Here is a 16,384-nt window from a genome sequence, read left to right on the forward strand (position 1 = left end):
AGGGCAATGAGGGGGACCGTGCGCCAACTGGGGGCCACCCAATCCAGCAGTCCTCCGTGTCCCATGAAGTCCAGATAACTTGTTCCCCCCGAAACTTCCCACCTCCCGCCACCCCGCGGGGTTTCAAAAAGCAAGTTTTGCCATCCACACAAACTCAAAGTCTGGCCGGGAATAGAAGAGAGTATTGGAGTCGTTCGGTGTGCAACTCCCGTTTGACAGCTAAGAATGAGGTTTGACGGCGTTGTTTCGTGTGTGCAGTCAGGGAAGATATTGACCCTGTTTTTTTCCACCTGGAAGGGGCAATCCGCCGCGCCTTCTGGAGGATCAAGTCCTGGTCTCGAAAGAACAGTAACCGGGCTACTACTGGTCGCGGAGGACTGCCTTGTTGAGGAGGTCTAGCCGGCACCCGGTGTGCCTGTTCCAATGTGTAGAAGGTGGATAGACCCTTTGGTACTACCACCGTTTTGAGCCAGGTCTCCAGATATTGTACCATGTCCGACCCTTCAATTTTCTCCGGCAATCCAACGACTCTGATGTTGTTCCAGAGATTGCGACTTTCCGCATCCTCAGCTCTTCGTTCTAAGGCGTCCAGACGTTCCAGTACAGTGGTCAGAGTAGCTTTGAGGTCCTTCTGTAGGGGCTCGATGCTTTGGAGCGCGCCCTCTACAGCTGTGACTGTCGACCAATTTCCCCTGATCGGCACGCAACAAGCCCAGGCCCGTGGCTACCTGTGCTATGTCCTGTTGGAGCGCCGTACGGGTGTCCGTTATGGCTAATAGGATTCTGTCAAGCTGTTGCTGCAGGTGAGGGTCCCGCACTTGCTCAGGTTCCCCTGGTTCTTCTTGCGAAGGTGCATCATCCTCCGCAGGTGGTTGGGTGCCTCTCTTACTCCCCTTCAGTTTCCCCATCATCTATTATTGCCGGAGCCTATTGGGCTGGTCCGACCTTTACAGTCAATGCTGTATAAGTATGACCCGGGGCCTGACACCTGAATCCACACTCTCAGGGCGCTGGTCTCCTTCCCGTTTCATCAGTGAGCTAGCAGTGCCCAGTTCCGGTCATCCGGTGCTATGTGGAGGTGGTGCGTTGTTTCTAGTAGTGTCCATCCTGAGTCCCAGCAACGGGCCCCCAATACTATACGCCACCAGTGAGTTCGGTACTTACCGCTGTGTATGCTCTTTGCAGGTTCCCAGGGGTCCACCAGGCGTAGGTCGCAGAGTTTGCCACCTCGTGGCGCGGTCCGCGCTGAGGGGTACGTTCCAGGCCCAGGGGTGTCGTTACCGCCTCCGGCTGCAGGTGGTAGTACTTGCCTGTTATAGCGACCGGCCTATACCTGTGCTCTCTTCTATGCACTGGGGTGGCCCCGCGCCGGGGTTACTCTTCAGTAGTACTAGCAGTTGTGCTTTCGCCCCGCTCTGCTCTTCTGTGCAGTTTGTAGTTCCGCTAAAGCGTAGCTCCGTCCATGTGATTCCCCGGCCACACCCTGCGTCAACTATTGCACCCTCTTGCTCCCTGTCAGCTGGGCGGTGCTCGCGGTCCGACTCCTCCGCTTCCCCTATAATCATTCCGGTCGCCTGTCTTCCTGTGACTGAATGCAACACTAGGCTGGGGCAGTGTTACTCTTCAAGGTCCTCCATCACCCTTGGTGCCCGAGTAAGCCCAGGCAGCCCTCACCACAGTTGTTCTGGCTCTGTGGGGTAACAGCCGAGATTCCGGCTTGGTCCCCCTCTGGCTCAAAGTGTATTTGCTGAGCGCTACGGGCCCAGCCTCGCCTCAATCCTTCCGCGATAATCTGGCGTGGGGGCCCCCCACTCCAGATATGACTGCCAGGCGCCGCTTCGCAGGACATGCAGTATGAGCTCCCTAGAGCATGAGGGCCGCACCTTAATGCCTGCTTTCTCCGCAGCTGTCCTCAGGGTTCTGGAGGCTCCGCTGCAGACGCCAGGTCAATCCCCGTCACGCCGCCCATTAGCCAGTCCAGGCGCGGGCCTCAATAGTATCACGGGTCTCTCTGCCCGCTGATTGACGCAGCCGCGATCTTCTCCTGACGCCACTTCTGGGGTCAGGGGCCTCTCCTTCGGTCCCAGTCCCTCCGGTCGAAGTGCTGCACCCCCGTGGCTGTCCTCTCTGCCGCTGCGTCAGTGGGTCCGACTCCCCGCTGCAGCCGCCATCTTAGGGTGCCCTTGGCGGCTCACCGGCCACTCTAATCTCGCCCCAGCAGATTTCCTCGGCCGCAGTTGCTCCCGGTTTGCAGTCGCACAGCGGGTACGCCCTCCCCTATCGTCGTGCGAGGGGTGGGGGTTCCGGGCACCGTTTAGACAGGATTAATGGGGCACAGAGCTCCTCGTTTAAGCAGCCACCATTGTCGGCTGCAAGCCACGCCTTCTCAGTGCACTGGCCTGATGTTGATAAAAGAGCCAATTTGCTCTAAATACGTACTAAATGCTTTTGAATTTGGTACCACAAAGTGAAAAAGATAGTCAAAATTTTAAATCAAAAAAAAAAAATGAAGAAAATGGTATATAATGTATAATTATGTGCTATATTACGAAATTGTTGTAGGTAAAAAAAGTAGATTGGATAAGAAGAAAAAGAAAAAAAAGCTAGATTGAGTATGGAGATGGAGTCTACAGTTAATGTTTTTTTTCAAATTTCAACTGGGTGGGTGGGCCTTGCATTTTGAGAAAGGCTGGAGGTCAGCCGAAATGTGTCAGTGTTAAGACTGCTGCTAGTGTTAAGACTGCTGTTAATTTAAATTAATGAAGTGACACGTTGTTTGGAGTTCCCATGTAGTGGAAAGGAATTGTGCATTTGTGTATATCATATATATATATATATATATATATATATATATATATATATATATATATATATATATATATATATATATCCCCCTCTCTCCCCTTTCTCTATATCTAGATCTGCCAATACCTTGTGATCTGCGCTCACTGTCTAGAATTGTTGTTGTGCCTGATTAACAGCGTAGCGCTTACTGCATATAGTCCACATTGCTTGATACTGTAGCGCTATACTGGTTGCTTGATACTGTAGGGCTATATTGCTTGCTTGATACTGTAGCGCTATATTGCTAAGTTCGCATTGCCTGCTGACAATATCTGTGCCCGATTACCTCTTCACACATTATAACGACATCCCTGCTTGTGCCCAACCTCGTCCTGTTTCACTTTTGCTTATCTGCCATTTTGTTGTTGTGCCTCCCAGCCCGTATCTCCACCCCGCTCCCGCCTCCCAGCTGACACTCCCTCGCCCCCACTATCCACTTATGTCAGAACAGCGGACGCGCAGAGTTCATGCGCAGCAGACGCGCCCCATGCCCGCCGAAGGCACGCCAAAGGTAAGCCCGTCTACGCCTGTCCGCGCCTGTACCGCGCCCAGCGCCAGACCCCCTGGTCCCCGCAAATTCCTCTCCACCCGCATAACGTACGATGCCGCAACCCTCTCAGCACTTTATCCCGGCCGACTCTCAGACTGCTACCAAGCCTCCCCAGGACACACCCATGGACCCTTCACCTGCCACTCCTGCAAGTTCGAATGCATCAGGACCCACACCAAACCCACAAACTCCAAACAGAGCTCCGACACTAACAACCTGAAGTGCATCCTGCTCAACACCCGCTCGGTCCACAGACACGCCATTGAACTTTGGAACCTACTCGACACCACATCGCCGGACGTCGCCTTTCTTACAGAAACCTGGATGAACGCCTCTTCAACGCCCGACATCGCCATAGCCATCCCGGACGGCAACAAGACCATCCGAAAGGACCTCATCAGCCAGACAGGAGGAGGCATCGCCATCGTCCATAAGAACACCATCCGCATCACGACCAGCTCCAACGATAACCTTGCAGCCGCCGAACACCTTCACTTCCAGATCCACACCTACCCCAAGACCACACTCAGAGGCACCCTTATCTACAGGCCACCAGGACCCCGCACACAATTCAGCGAAGACATCACTGACTTCATCAGCCCACACGCCATCCCCTCCGAGGACTACATTCTACTGGGAGACCTCAACTTCCACCTGGAAAAGAACAACGACAGCAACACCACCACCCTTCTGGACAACCTCGCCAATCTCGGACTCAAACAACTTGTTGACACCCCCACCCACTATGCCGGGCACACGCTCAACCCAATCTTCACCTCCAGCAAGCACATCTCCTTCAATCGCACCACAGCTCTCCATTGGACGGACCACAGCTGCGTTCACTTCAACTACAAAAAGACTACGACCCACAACCACCCACAACCCATTCCCTGCAGGAACTGGAACAAAATTACCACCGACCAGCTCTTCTCATCGCTTCACCAAAACCCTCCTGCCAAATCATCAGACCCAACCCAAGCACTCACACAATGGATCACCCACAGCGCTGACGAATTAGCACCCTTGAAAAACCATCAAATCAAGCAAGGTAGCAAAAAAGCCCCCTGGTTCAATGATGACCTTAAGAAATCCAAGAAGATCTGTCGCACCCTCGAGAAAGCCTGGCGAAAAAACCCAACCACTGACAACTTGGCCACCTTCAAGAACGCCACCCGAAAACACCACCAACTGATCCGATCCACCAAGAAATCAGCATTCAAGGATCGACTCAACAACAACGTCCACAACTACAAGGAACTATTCAACATCGTCAGACAGTTTACCAACCCCACCGCCGGCACCAACGACATCACTCCCTCCCAAGTCCTCTGCAACTCTCTAGCCTCGTTCTTCCACAACAAAATCGCTGACATACATAACAGCTTTGGCGACCAGTCCACCCCACCCACCTCCGAACTAAAACACCCCCTCCAACAACCTTTGCGCCTGGAACCCAATCACCAGTGAAGATACCATCCGCCTGATGAACACCATTCACTCAGGATCGCCAACCGACCCATGTCCCCACCACATTTTCAACAAAGCAGACTCCATTATCGCACCCCACCTCCGAGACGTCATCAACTGCCCCCTCAACTCCGCTACCTTCCCGGAAAGCTGGAAACATGCCGAACTCATCACCCTCCTGAAGAAACCCACAGCAGACCCCACTGAACTCAAGAACTACCGCCCCATTTCGCCCCTCCCATTCCCTGCCAAAGTCATTGAGAAAGCAGTCAACAGTCAGCTCGCCGCCTTCCTCGAATCCAACAAATCCCTCAACCCATCTCAGTCCGGCTTCCGAGCCAAACACAGCACCGCGACCACCCTCATCGCAGCAACAGACGGCATTCGAACTCTACAGGACAACGGAGAAACAGCTGCCCTCATCCTACTTGACCTCTCCGCAGCCTTCGACACTGTCTGTCATAGCACCCTTATACACCGCCTCAGCAACGTCAGAATACAAGGAAAAGCATTGGACTGGATCATCTCGTTCCTCGCCGGAAGAACCCAAAGAGTCCGCCTCCCCCCTTTTAGAGCTGAGGCCACCGAAGTCATCTGCGGCGTTCCACAAGGATCATCACTCAGTCCCACCCTCTTCAACGTATACATGAGTCCCCTCGCATCCATCGCGCGCCAACATAACCTCAACATCATCTCCTACGCAGACGACACCCAGCTGATCCTCTCCCTCACCAAAGACCCAAACACCGCCAAAACCAACCTACACGAAGGGATGAAAGAAGTAGCCGAGTGGATGAAGAACAGGCGTCTAAAACTGAACTCGGACAAAACTGAAGTCCTCATCTTAGGATCATCCCCCTTCGCCTGGGACGACTCATGGTGGCCACCGGCCCTGGGAAACGCACCCAAACCAACAGACCACGCACGTAACCTGGGCTTCATCCTGGACTCCTCCCTCTCGATGACCAAACAAGTCAACGCCGTCTCTTCATCATGCTTCAACGTCCTACGTATGCTCAAAAAAATCTTCCGTTGGATCCCCACCGAAACAAGAAAGACGGTCACCCATGCACTGGTCACAAGCCGACTGGACTACGGAAACACCCTTTACGCCGGAACCACAGCTAAAATTACAGAAAAAACTCCAACGCATCCAAAACGCTTCAGCCAGACTCATCGTAGACATCCCCCGCCAATCTGACATTTCCGGGCACCTGAAAGACCTCCACTGGCTCCCCGTCAACAAGAGAATAACATTCCGTCTCCTCGCCCACGCACACAAAGCCCTCTACGACCTAGGACCCGAATACCTCAACACACGCCTGTCCTTTTACACCCCCACCCGCCAACTACGATCGTCCAATCAAGCCCTTGCCGCAATTCCACGCATCCAAAGATCCACCATGGGGGAAAGATCCTTCTCCTACTTAGCGGCCAAGACCTGGAATTCTCTCCCCACCCACCTCCGCATTACACAGAACCACCTCTCCTTCAGAAAACAACTAAAAACCTGGATATTCGATAAGTAAAAGCACCCCCCTCCCTCAAGCGCCTTGAGACCCTCTGGGTGAGTAGTGCGCTATACAAATTTAAACTTGACTTGATCTATATAGATATATATCCAAAATAAAATGTTCTAATAGTTCAAGAAAGGATTAAAAAGTGTGATATAAATGGAGTATATATATTCTCAATTTATATCACACTTTTTTGTTTTACCTCACGCCCTGGAGCAGGATTACCCAAATATCCTTTCTTGAACCATCAGAAAGATTTTTTTTTTTAGATTGAAATTCTAGCTGTTCTCATGGATTAATCAGTTGCATTTTGCAAAATCCATACTTCTCCAATATTACCATACACAGAACTCAGTGACTATAGAGACTTCAGTGCTTGTTCTGTTCACTTTCTACTTGTAAAAAAATAGCATCAGTACCATTAGCAGATAGTTGTAACAAAATAGCTCAGTACCACTCACAGCATAGAGGACCAAAGCACTCTGCTTCAGGCACTTAGTTAATTTTTAGGTTGGTAGTTCAGAGGACCTGTGGTCATCAAAAGATATACAGCTCCTTATGAAAAGGTTGGGTTTGGTTCAAAATGCAAATCCGCGAAAAACATTGAGCTTTTCATGAGCACTGCTTCTAAAGCATACAATAGTTAGGTTTGAATTCTTGGCAGCACAAACATGTTTTACATTTCTACAATTTCAAACAAATGTTAAAAGTATGTATTTACAAGTATATATTATCCGGTCTTGCTTGAAATTTCCTTTGTAGACATTTTTCTGAAAAGGCTAGTGGACATTAATTTTTAATTTAAACATGCATACTTGTCTAATGTTGCTGCTAGAATATATTTGCCGTTTGGAGAGAATTTCACGAAAGACACTGGAGGGTTGTCATCATCTGAAAATAAAAAATAATGTACTAGCATGTTAATCCTTTTTGACTTAAATTCTTAAAAGCAGTTTAAAAAATACACTTTCAAAATCTTCTCTACAAGTGACCTTAATGGATGAGCAGAGCGTATGATTCACACTTGAGGAAAGAAATGACTTGCCTGTACCCAAGGTTCCCAGTACACTTCTTTCATATAGAGAGTGCTTTTTAAATATCTATCGATCCTTGGTACAACAATATAGTCGCAGTGCACATTAAAATAGTACACAGGAAAAAAACCCTTAGCAGAACCAGTTTCATTCAGATCCTAGCCAATGAAGGGATAGACCCTATGATAGGATCCAAAGGGTAGCTCGGAAGTTTATAGCAGAATATGTTCAAGATTTTCCACCAGTTTCATGGGCGTGCAGAGGTTAAGCATATACATTTCAGTTAAAGGCAAACTTTTTTCTAAGTCTCCTTTAGATGTTTTACATATTCAAGGCCAAACAGTACTATATGGGAAGGAGCATAAGTAAACCACACTTGAGACCTCAAGGACTTTACATGGTCCAGTTCATCAAAAGTGTTAGGGCTACTGACATTTACCACTCTTGTACAGGGGACATAGCTACACTACTAGTAATTCTACTGTACTCAGAATAAGGAATATGCTACTTACCAGTATGCATCTGTTCTTGGCATGTAGGACTGCTGACCTTCATATCTGTGCATAGATCGCCGCCTAGTGTTTGGTCCGGATGATTGCACTTTGTTGTCCTGGAAGAGTCTTCGAAGTATCACGAGATAGGAGACTCCTCCCCTGGACTACAGTGCGCATGGGCCTCTTCTCCATCCTCAGATTGTGTTCGCCATTGTGGCAGAGATGGAGATAGTAAAGCAGGAGATGGCTATGCAAAAGAATGCTGCAGCTGCGACAGGCACCGGAGAGGAGGGCGGGCGATATGAATGACAGCAGCCCTACATGCCAAGAACAGATGCATACTGGTAAGTAGCATATTCCGTTTGAGGCATGTGGGCTGCTGCATTCATATCTGTGCATAGACTGTATAGCAGTATCTCCTCTAGCGGTGGTTACCTGTGCCAGCTGCAGCAGTTCGAAAAAGTTTTTAGGACAGCTTGGCCTACAGCAGCTTGCTGTTTTGCTTGCAAGTCTACACAGCAGCGTTTTGTGAAAGTGTGTATGGTAGTCGATGTGGCTGCCCTACATATGTCTTCAAGATAAATATTCCCTAGGAAAGCCATGGATGCCCCCATTTTTCTCGTAGAGTGTGCTCTTGGGGGGACGGTTAAAGTGCGTTTGGCTTTTTGATAGCATATTTGAATGCATTTAACTATCCATCTGGCTATTCCTGACTTTGATATTGGATTCCCTTTATGTTGTGGTGAAAAAGCAACAAATAATTGCTTTGTCTTTCTAAATGATTTTGTTCTGTCCACATAGTAAAGCAGAGCTCTCTTTACATCTAGTGTGTGTAGGGCTCTTTCGGCTACTGACTGGATTTTGAAAGAACACTGGCAGTTCTATCGATTGATTAATGTGGAAATTTGATACGACTTTTGGCATAAACTTAGGGTTTGTTCTAAGAACTATCCTGTTAGCATGTACTTGCATGAAAGGTTCTTGAATTGTTCGTGCTTGTAATTCGTTAACTCGCCTGAGTGAGGTAATAGCAATCAAGAAAGCTACCTTCCACGTTAATAATTGCAGTTCACATGAATGTAGAGGTTCGAAAGGAGGTCCCATAAGTCTGGTAAGTACTATATTTAGATTCCAGACTGGGGAAGGAGGGTGTCTTGGAGGGATCACCCTTTTAAGGCCCTCCATGAAAGCTTTGATTGCTGGTACTCTTAACAGTGAAAGGTGTTGCCTGTTTTGAAGGTATGCTGCTATAGCAGCTAGGTGTAGTCTTATTGAAGAGTATGCTAGGTTGCATCTTTGAAGATGCAGCAGGTAACATATAATGTTTTGTATGGAAGCATCTAATGGGTTGATTTGGTTATTGTTGCAGTAAATAACAAATATTTTCCATTTAGCTGCATAGCATGCTGTAGTAGTTGGCCGTCTTGCCTCCTTGATAATGTTCATGCAATCAGGAGGCAAGTTAAGGTATCCGAACTCTAAGACTTCAGGAGCCAGATCGCTAGGTTCATCTGATTGGGATCTGGGTGCCTGATTTCTCCATGGTTCTGAGTTAGAAGGTGGGGTGTGAGACGCAGCCTTTGATGAGGAACTGCTGAAAGCTCCAGGAACGTTGTGTACCATGGTTGTCTCGCCCATGTGGGAGCAACTAGGATTAGCGTGAGTGACTGCTGCCGCAGTTTGCGTGCCACCAGCGGAATCAGCAGTGCTGTGGGAAAAGCGTACGCAAATCTGCCTGACCAGTTCATCCATATCGCATTGCCCTGTGACAATGGATGTGGGAACCTGGCGGCAAAGTACTGGCATTTCGAGTTTCTTTTTGTGGCAAACAGGTCTATTTCTGGGTGACCCCACTCTTTGAAGAATGGTTGGAGAACTTGGGGGTGAATCTCCCATTAGTGTAGTTGTTGGCTGTGCCTGCTGAGCAGGTCTGCTATCAGATTGTCTTTCCCTGGAAGGTGTTCTGCTAGGAGAAAGAGGTCTTTTGGAATTGCCCACTTCCATATGCTCTGTGCCAAGTGGGACAGCTGTGGAGAGTGTGTTCCTCCCTGTTTCTGGATATAGTACATTGCGGTCATGTTGTCCTTTCGGATCAACACAGTCTTGCTGTACAAGTATTTTTGGAATGCTTTCAGGGCTAGGAATATCGCTAACAACTCTAGTTGGTTGATATGCAGTTTCTTTTGCTTGGTTGTCCAGATCCCTTGTACTGTGTAGTGAAGGAGGTGGGCTTCCCAGCCAGTCAGTGATGAGTCTGCTGTTAGTACTAGTTGTGGAACCGGCTCTTGGAACAGTCGCCCCTTGGAAAGGTTTTGTGGGTTCCACCACTGCAGAGAGATGGGAGCGCGACTGTCCACCAACACTAGGTCTTTTAGTTGTCCTTGAGCCTGGTTCCATTGCCGTGCTAGGCATTCCTGCAATGGACGCATTTGAAGTCTGGCATGGGGGACAATGAATATGCAGGAGGCCCTCATGCCTATGAGCTGCATGAAGACTCGAGAGTGTGTTGTGGCTGGATTTTGCGAATGAGCATCTGCATGCTGGCTATCCTAGCTGAATTTGGGTATGCCTTTGCCACTGAGATATCTATAGTGGCTCCCAGATATTGTTGTATGTGAGACGGTTGCAGATGCGATTTTGGGTAGTTTATCGAGAAGCCTAGGCTCTGTAGCAGCTGGAGTGTTGGAGACGTGTTTTCTGCACATTGTTGGTACGATTTTGCTTGTATTAGCCAATCGTCCAGCTATGGGAACAAATGAATGTGTTGTCTCCTGAGATGTGCCGCTACTGTCGTTAAGCATTTTGTAAACACTCTTGGAGCTGGGGTTACCCCGAAGGGCAAAACCTTGAATTGGTAGTATTGACCTTCTATTGTGAACCTAAGATATTTCTGTGAGCTGGATGGATGGGTATGTGAAAATACGCATCCTCAAGGTCCAATGTTGCTAGGAAGTCTCCTTGCTGTAGTAGTGGGAGCACTTGCTGTAGTGTGATCATATGGAAGTGCTCGGACAGTATGTATTGATTTAGGGGTCTGGGGTCCAGTATTGGTCAGAGGGAACGGTCCTTCTTGGGAATAAGGAAGTATAGGGAATATACTCCTGTCCCTTGATGTTGGAAAGGGACTGGCTCTATGGCCCCCTTTTCCAGCATGCATTTCACCTCTTGTTGTAGCAGGGTGAGGTGTTCTTTGGACATAGGACGGTGTCTGGGTGGTATGTTTGGGGGGGTAGAAGTGAGTTCCAGGCAATAACCATACTGGATAATTTGTCTCACCCACCTGTCCGTGGTAATTGCGTTCCAGACAGGTAGGAATTGTTGGAGTCTGCCTCCGACCGGTGTTAGGTGGTCCGGAGGTAGCGTGATGAAGTCACTGTTTTGTGGCAGTGGAGGCGCTGGTGTTCTTGCCTCCACGTCCTCTTCCCTTATTATTGTTTCCCCTATAACCTCTACTGTTGGAGTTTTTGGTAAAGGAACTTTGTGTGTTGCCTTTGTATGATGATGACGTTTGGGAAGTATTGCCTCGTGTCGCTGCCCTGTATGATGAGCGTCGAAAGGAACTTCTGTGTTGCTGAAACTGCAATGCTCCCATTGACTTTGCGGTTTCTGTGTCCTTCTTCATTTTATCTAAAATGGTGTCGACAGCAGGGCCAAAAAGGAAGTCTCGGTTGACTGGCTGATTAAGGATGGTGGACTGCACCTCATTCTTAAAGCCTGAAATACGCAGCCATGCATGTCGCCTTAGTAAAACACTAGTGTTTATAGACCTGGCTGCGGTTTCTGCTGCATCAAGCGCACATTTGATGGAGGCGTTTGTGATTAACTTTCCTTCCTGTAGGAGGTCATCAGCTTGGGCTTTAAAAGGCTCAGGTAGGTGTTGCATTAAGCTTTCAAGCTGGTAGTAGTGTGCCCTGTCGTAACGAGCTAGCAGAGCTTGTGTATTGGCAATCCTCCATGAATTGGATGCCTGTGCTGCTACCCTTTTACCGGAGGCTTCTAGTATCTTTGATTCCTTATCGGGGGAAGGGGCTTTCCCCGTTGTTCGTGCATTAGCTACTGCTAGTGAGTCTAATGGTAATTGGCCTCTGATGTAGGTAGGGTCTGTAGGGGCTGCCCTATACTTCTTCTCAATCCTGGGATTGATTACTCGTGCCCTGGCTGTATCCTTAATTATGTCAGGTGCGTGTTTAACTCTCCCTTTAGCATAGGAATTGTTCTGACACTTTTTTCTGAGGTAGGGAAGGTGTCAAATAAGAAGTCTTCCTCTACAGGGTCATTATGCATATCTACATTGTGGTACTGTGCTGCCCTGTCTATTAATTGGTTTAAGACAATGGTGTCATAAGTGGGTGAAGGCTTAGTTGGATAAGAGGAGACATCAGGGATGGGATGGGTGTTATAAGGATCAGTTGGCTCCTCCCATGGTTCCTTTTGTGGCTGAGGATCCTGTGGATAATCAGGCTGAGGATCCTCCCCTGTGTTCCCCTCATTGTCCCCATAGTGAAAAGGAGAGTAAGGAGGAAAAGGAGTAGTAGGCATAATGGGATAGAATAGAATGAAGGGTCTAGATGGAGAAGTCCCAAAGTCCTTCTTTTTTAGTGGAATAGGGGAATGAGAGTCAGTGTCCAGTGGCCTCTTCTTCCTGTGCAGGATTGTTACTTTACCAGTCTCTGGATTAATTTATATTTTTGCCTGGTCGTCTGCTGGATCGGGATGGAAGAGTTCTTCCTCCACTGTTCTTGGTCGTGACTTTTTTAGGTCGACAACACCTTCTGCTTCGACGACTTTTGGTGCCTTACTGATTTTCTTTGGCCTGGGCCCTCTTTTTGGGTCGGCAAGTGTTTTTGGGTCGACCGGGTCTTTCGGTTCGACACGTTTCTTGTGCTCAATAGGCTTTTTTGGTTGACTGTCCTTTCGAGTCGATGGTCTTTTTAGGATCGACTGGTGTTTTTGGAGCACTGGTCTTCGGGTCGATAGACTTTTCCGGACGGATTATAGGCTTCGATACGCCACCCTTACCGTCGGCGGCCTTCTTTGGTTCTGCGACTTTCGGGTCGACGTCCTTTTTTGTGTCGGTGCCCTTCGGCTTGGCGTCCTTTTTGGGCTCGACGGCCTGTTTGGGGTCGGTGCTCTTCGGCTCAACGGCCTTTTTCGGGTCGACTGTTCTTCGGGTCGACGCCTTTGGGCTCTACGTTTTTCTTGGGGTCGACGGCTTTCGGGTTGACGACCTTTTTAGGCTCTGGAACCTTCTTTGGGATTGCTGTACTTGGCCCAGGGGTCTCAGAAGGTTTCGGAGCCGAGCCGGATGGCGGGGCTGGCGAATGTTTCTTTGGATCTTGGCTGAGGCGTTTTGGCAATGCCTCGACCGGAGCCTTTAGTAACGGGGTCATCGTGTCGGGGGCAGTGTACTCACGATTTGCTCCGGTGGGATCTCGTCATCGGATTCTAAGTAGTCCTCGACGGTGACTATCTCTAGGTCCGAATCTGGAGCTTCTTGAAGTTCTTGGTCATCATCGAAGATATTGTCCGGGTCAGGTTCTGGTGCCTGTCGCTGCATCTCTTGCCTAGCAGCCCGTCGATTCCGTATGGTTTTGTTAGACCGAAACTGGGCGCAGGCTGGGCAGGTTTGTTCCTTATGGTCTGGAGAAAGGCACTTGTTGCATACTTGATGCTGGTCAGTATGCGGGACCTTGGAGTGGCATTGTGGGCATCTTTTAAACGGGCTCCTTTCCAGCGACAGCAGGCCCACGTGGCGTTGAAAAGGCCCAACGTCGACAACCGATTCGAGATGGAAAGCTTTATCGAGTCAAGAGGTACCGAGCGAGAACAATACCGTCGAATTCGAAGGCCTTTTGGCCTTTCTAAAAGTTTTGTTTCGATTTCGAAGTTGGAGTGTAGGAATAACATCTGAACCCAATGGCAGTCGATTCTGTAGATTGGGGAAAATACCCAGGGCTAATGAATGAGAGGTTGAGAAGAAAGCATGGGTTGTCCTTAAACATCAGCCTTAAAGTTCAGTAACAATATGCTGGCTGGGCATAGGTTCTGTGACAAACCAGGCGGAAAACAATCTTGAATTACGTTTTGAACATATGTGGTGATAGAAGAAAATGCTGACTTACAGGATGGAACTGAGATGGGTTAAAAGGCATATCACAAGCTGAAATTACATTTTTCAAAGTGGCCTCCCTAATCAAGAGCTCTTCATCGCTAGAAAAACATGCAATGTCGCTGCAGAAGTGACATTAGGTTGCTGGCTCAGAAGATTTGTGCCCCAGTAACAACATGGAAAAAGTCTTTAAATAGATTTGAGGCTGATCAGATGCAACAGACTAATACTCGATTAGCATCCTTTATTTTGCTTTTATGTAGGAAGGCAGTTGCCCCTTAAGCAGTTTTATTGGTCGTATTGTAGTCTCGTCCCACTTGCTCTGCTCTCTTTACATGGTGTAAGGTCTTTCAGTTTGGAGAAAAAACAAGAATTGTTACTCTTGTTTAGAGGTATGGATTTTGGCTTCTGTAAAGCAGGCAAGACGTCCAATGCTGCTATAAGGGTGGAGTTTCAGGAGATCACTGGGTTTACTTCTACCCAAGCTATTGAGAAATCTACTACTTAACACACAGCACAGCAGTAGTCCGTTTTAGAAAACTGATTTTTCCAGTAAAGTTTTAAACATTTTGGTGCAGGTTTCTTATTTTGCACCCTCCAAAGGAATGCAAAACCACTGATCCAATAACAGGCGATAGGCTGGAACAATGGAAGTTAGTAGTTGCAAAGATCTGGTCAAGTAGATGCCCCACAGAATGTGTGGGTTCAAAGTTATGTCGTTTTAAGTTTCCTACTGCTAAGTCTGTAATGTTAGAGCCATGAAAGAGCACTAGATTATCATTCTGTAAAGCTAAAGATGCTTTTTCAATTGCAAATAGGGTGAGGTCTGCAAGAGGATATTGGGCTGTCTGTACAACATCCAGAGGGGGAGGACCAAATCATTAATTTGACGATTTAACAAAGTAACAGTATATAGTTTTGTAGTGTGTCTTTGCTCTTATATCAAGATAACCAGCGCAATAAAAGTTTGTAAACTCCAAACATGTTGCATTACTGTACAATTAACAAAGGTTATGTGGATTTGCTTACTTTTGATGACTATTACATCACTTCTTTTTTCAACAGAAGGGATGTGAAGATTGTCACTTAGAAATTAAATCAATGGTTGTGCTTCAAATATCTACTACTCCCCCAAACAGTTCAATCAGTACCTCAAATCACCCTCCTCCCTGCTGTTCAATAATTGGGTCCTTCAAGCAGCTCTAACAACACATACCTGTCACATCATGTAGAAGTGAAAATGCACATTAAGCCAGACCTGCTTCCCAGCCCAGCGGTAGGGTTCTCAAAAGAAGCGCAACAGATTCCCTTCAAAACTGGACTTTAACTCCACCCTGCTATCCCAGTTCCTCTGTCAGGGGGACACTTTGAACAGAGACTAAATGCATTTGGGTGGGGGCTAGAGAGATCAGCCACTGATACAGATGAGGTCAGGTTCGCCGGGGAGACTTCACAGGACAGGTGAGTCATTCAAACTGGGGCTGTGGGCATCTTCCAGTCCATCTTCGGTCCTTCCTATGTCATCGAATCTAAGGAACCAGGTTCATGGGTACCCCTAAATACTAGCTTATGGGGTGTTCTATGTTGAATAATGGGCCTCTTTCCCTGGTGTCTACACCCCTCCTTATGCCACCCTCCACTGGTGGCGGTGGTTGGGATATTTGCCGCGTCCTGATTGAAGGAGTCTTCCCATCTTCAAGATGAAAGGCACGGAGATGTGTGCTTCACTTTGATTCCCTCAATTGAGGGGTGGGGTTGGTCAAGCTGGACTCCTCCCATTCTTCCTAGGTTTTTCTGTTGACCCTCCAGCCCAAAGTGGGGGTCATAACCGGGGTGAAGCCAGCTGCTGATAGCAGCAGAGGCTGGGAGTAGCTAACAAAGGCAGCAAGCCTTTGACGTTTCCCCTTCGCGGAGCCTGCCCATCCTAAGGGATGAGGCGTGATGCCTATGCCTAGGATAGGCTTCGTTTCAGGACACAGAGAGCAGATGACTCTCTACCCCGGGGTTCAGAAACCTGTTTTTCAGGGGGCATCTCTGAGATGCAGTCAGAGTGAATTTTACATTAAATCCAACACTGGCATTCGTGTGTGTTTGTGCTGAGAAATTTGGTACCAAATCTGGTCAGTCTTCAGTAAAGCCATCATGGGGCTGTGGAGTTCGTGTTGACAAACTCCAAGCCCATGTTCTTAAAATGGCTCCACTGCCCTTACAATGTCTGTGAAAGGCACAGAGACAGTAGGGGCATATTGCTCATGCAGCTATTCCCTCACCTGTGGTATTATGCACCCTGCCTTAGGGCTGTGAGGCATGAGAGAGAGGTGAAGTACCTATGCAGTTTTGGTGGGCATGGCACACAAGGATGTATGCCA

General features: G+C 48.3%; 1 protein-coding gene across 2 annotated transcripts in view; it reads right to left on the reverse strand.

The window, feature by feature from the left end:
- WDR5 (WD repeat domain 5) overlaps nt 1–16,384 on the reverse strand; it is a 140,063-nt gene that overhangs the window by 56,374 nt on the left and 67,305 nt on the right. For both annotated transcript variants that reach the window (XM_086921057.1, XM_086921058.1), the window contains exon 11: nt 7,194–7,269. In XM_086921057.1, coding sequence (XP_086777183.1) covers nt 7,194–7,269 — 76 coding nt within the window. The remainder of the gene's footprint in view (nt 1–7,193; nt 7,270–16,384) is intronic.

Source organism: Lissotriton vulgaris, chromosome 5, assembly GCF_964263255.1.
Source record: "Lissotriton vulgaris chromosome 5, aLisVul1.2, whole genome shotgun sequence".
NCBI lineage: Eukaryota > Metazoa > Chordata > Amphibia > Caudata > Salamandridae > Lissotriton > Lissotriton vulgaris.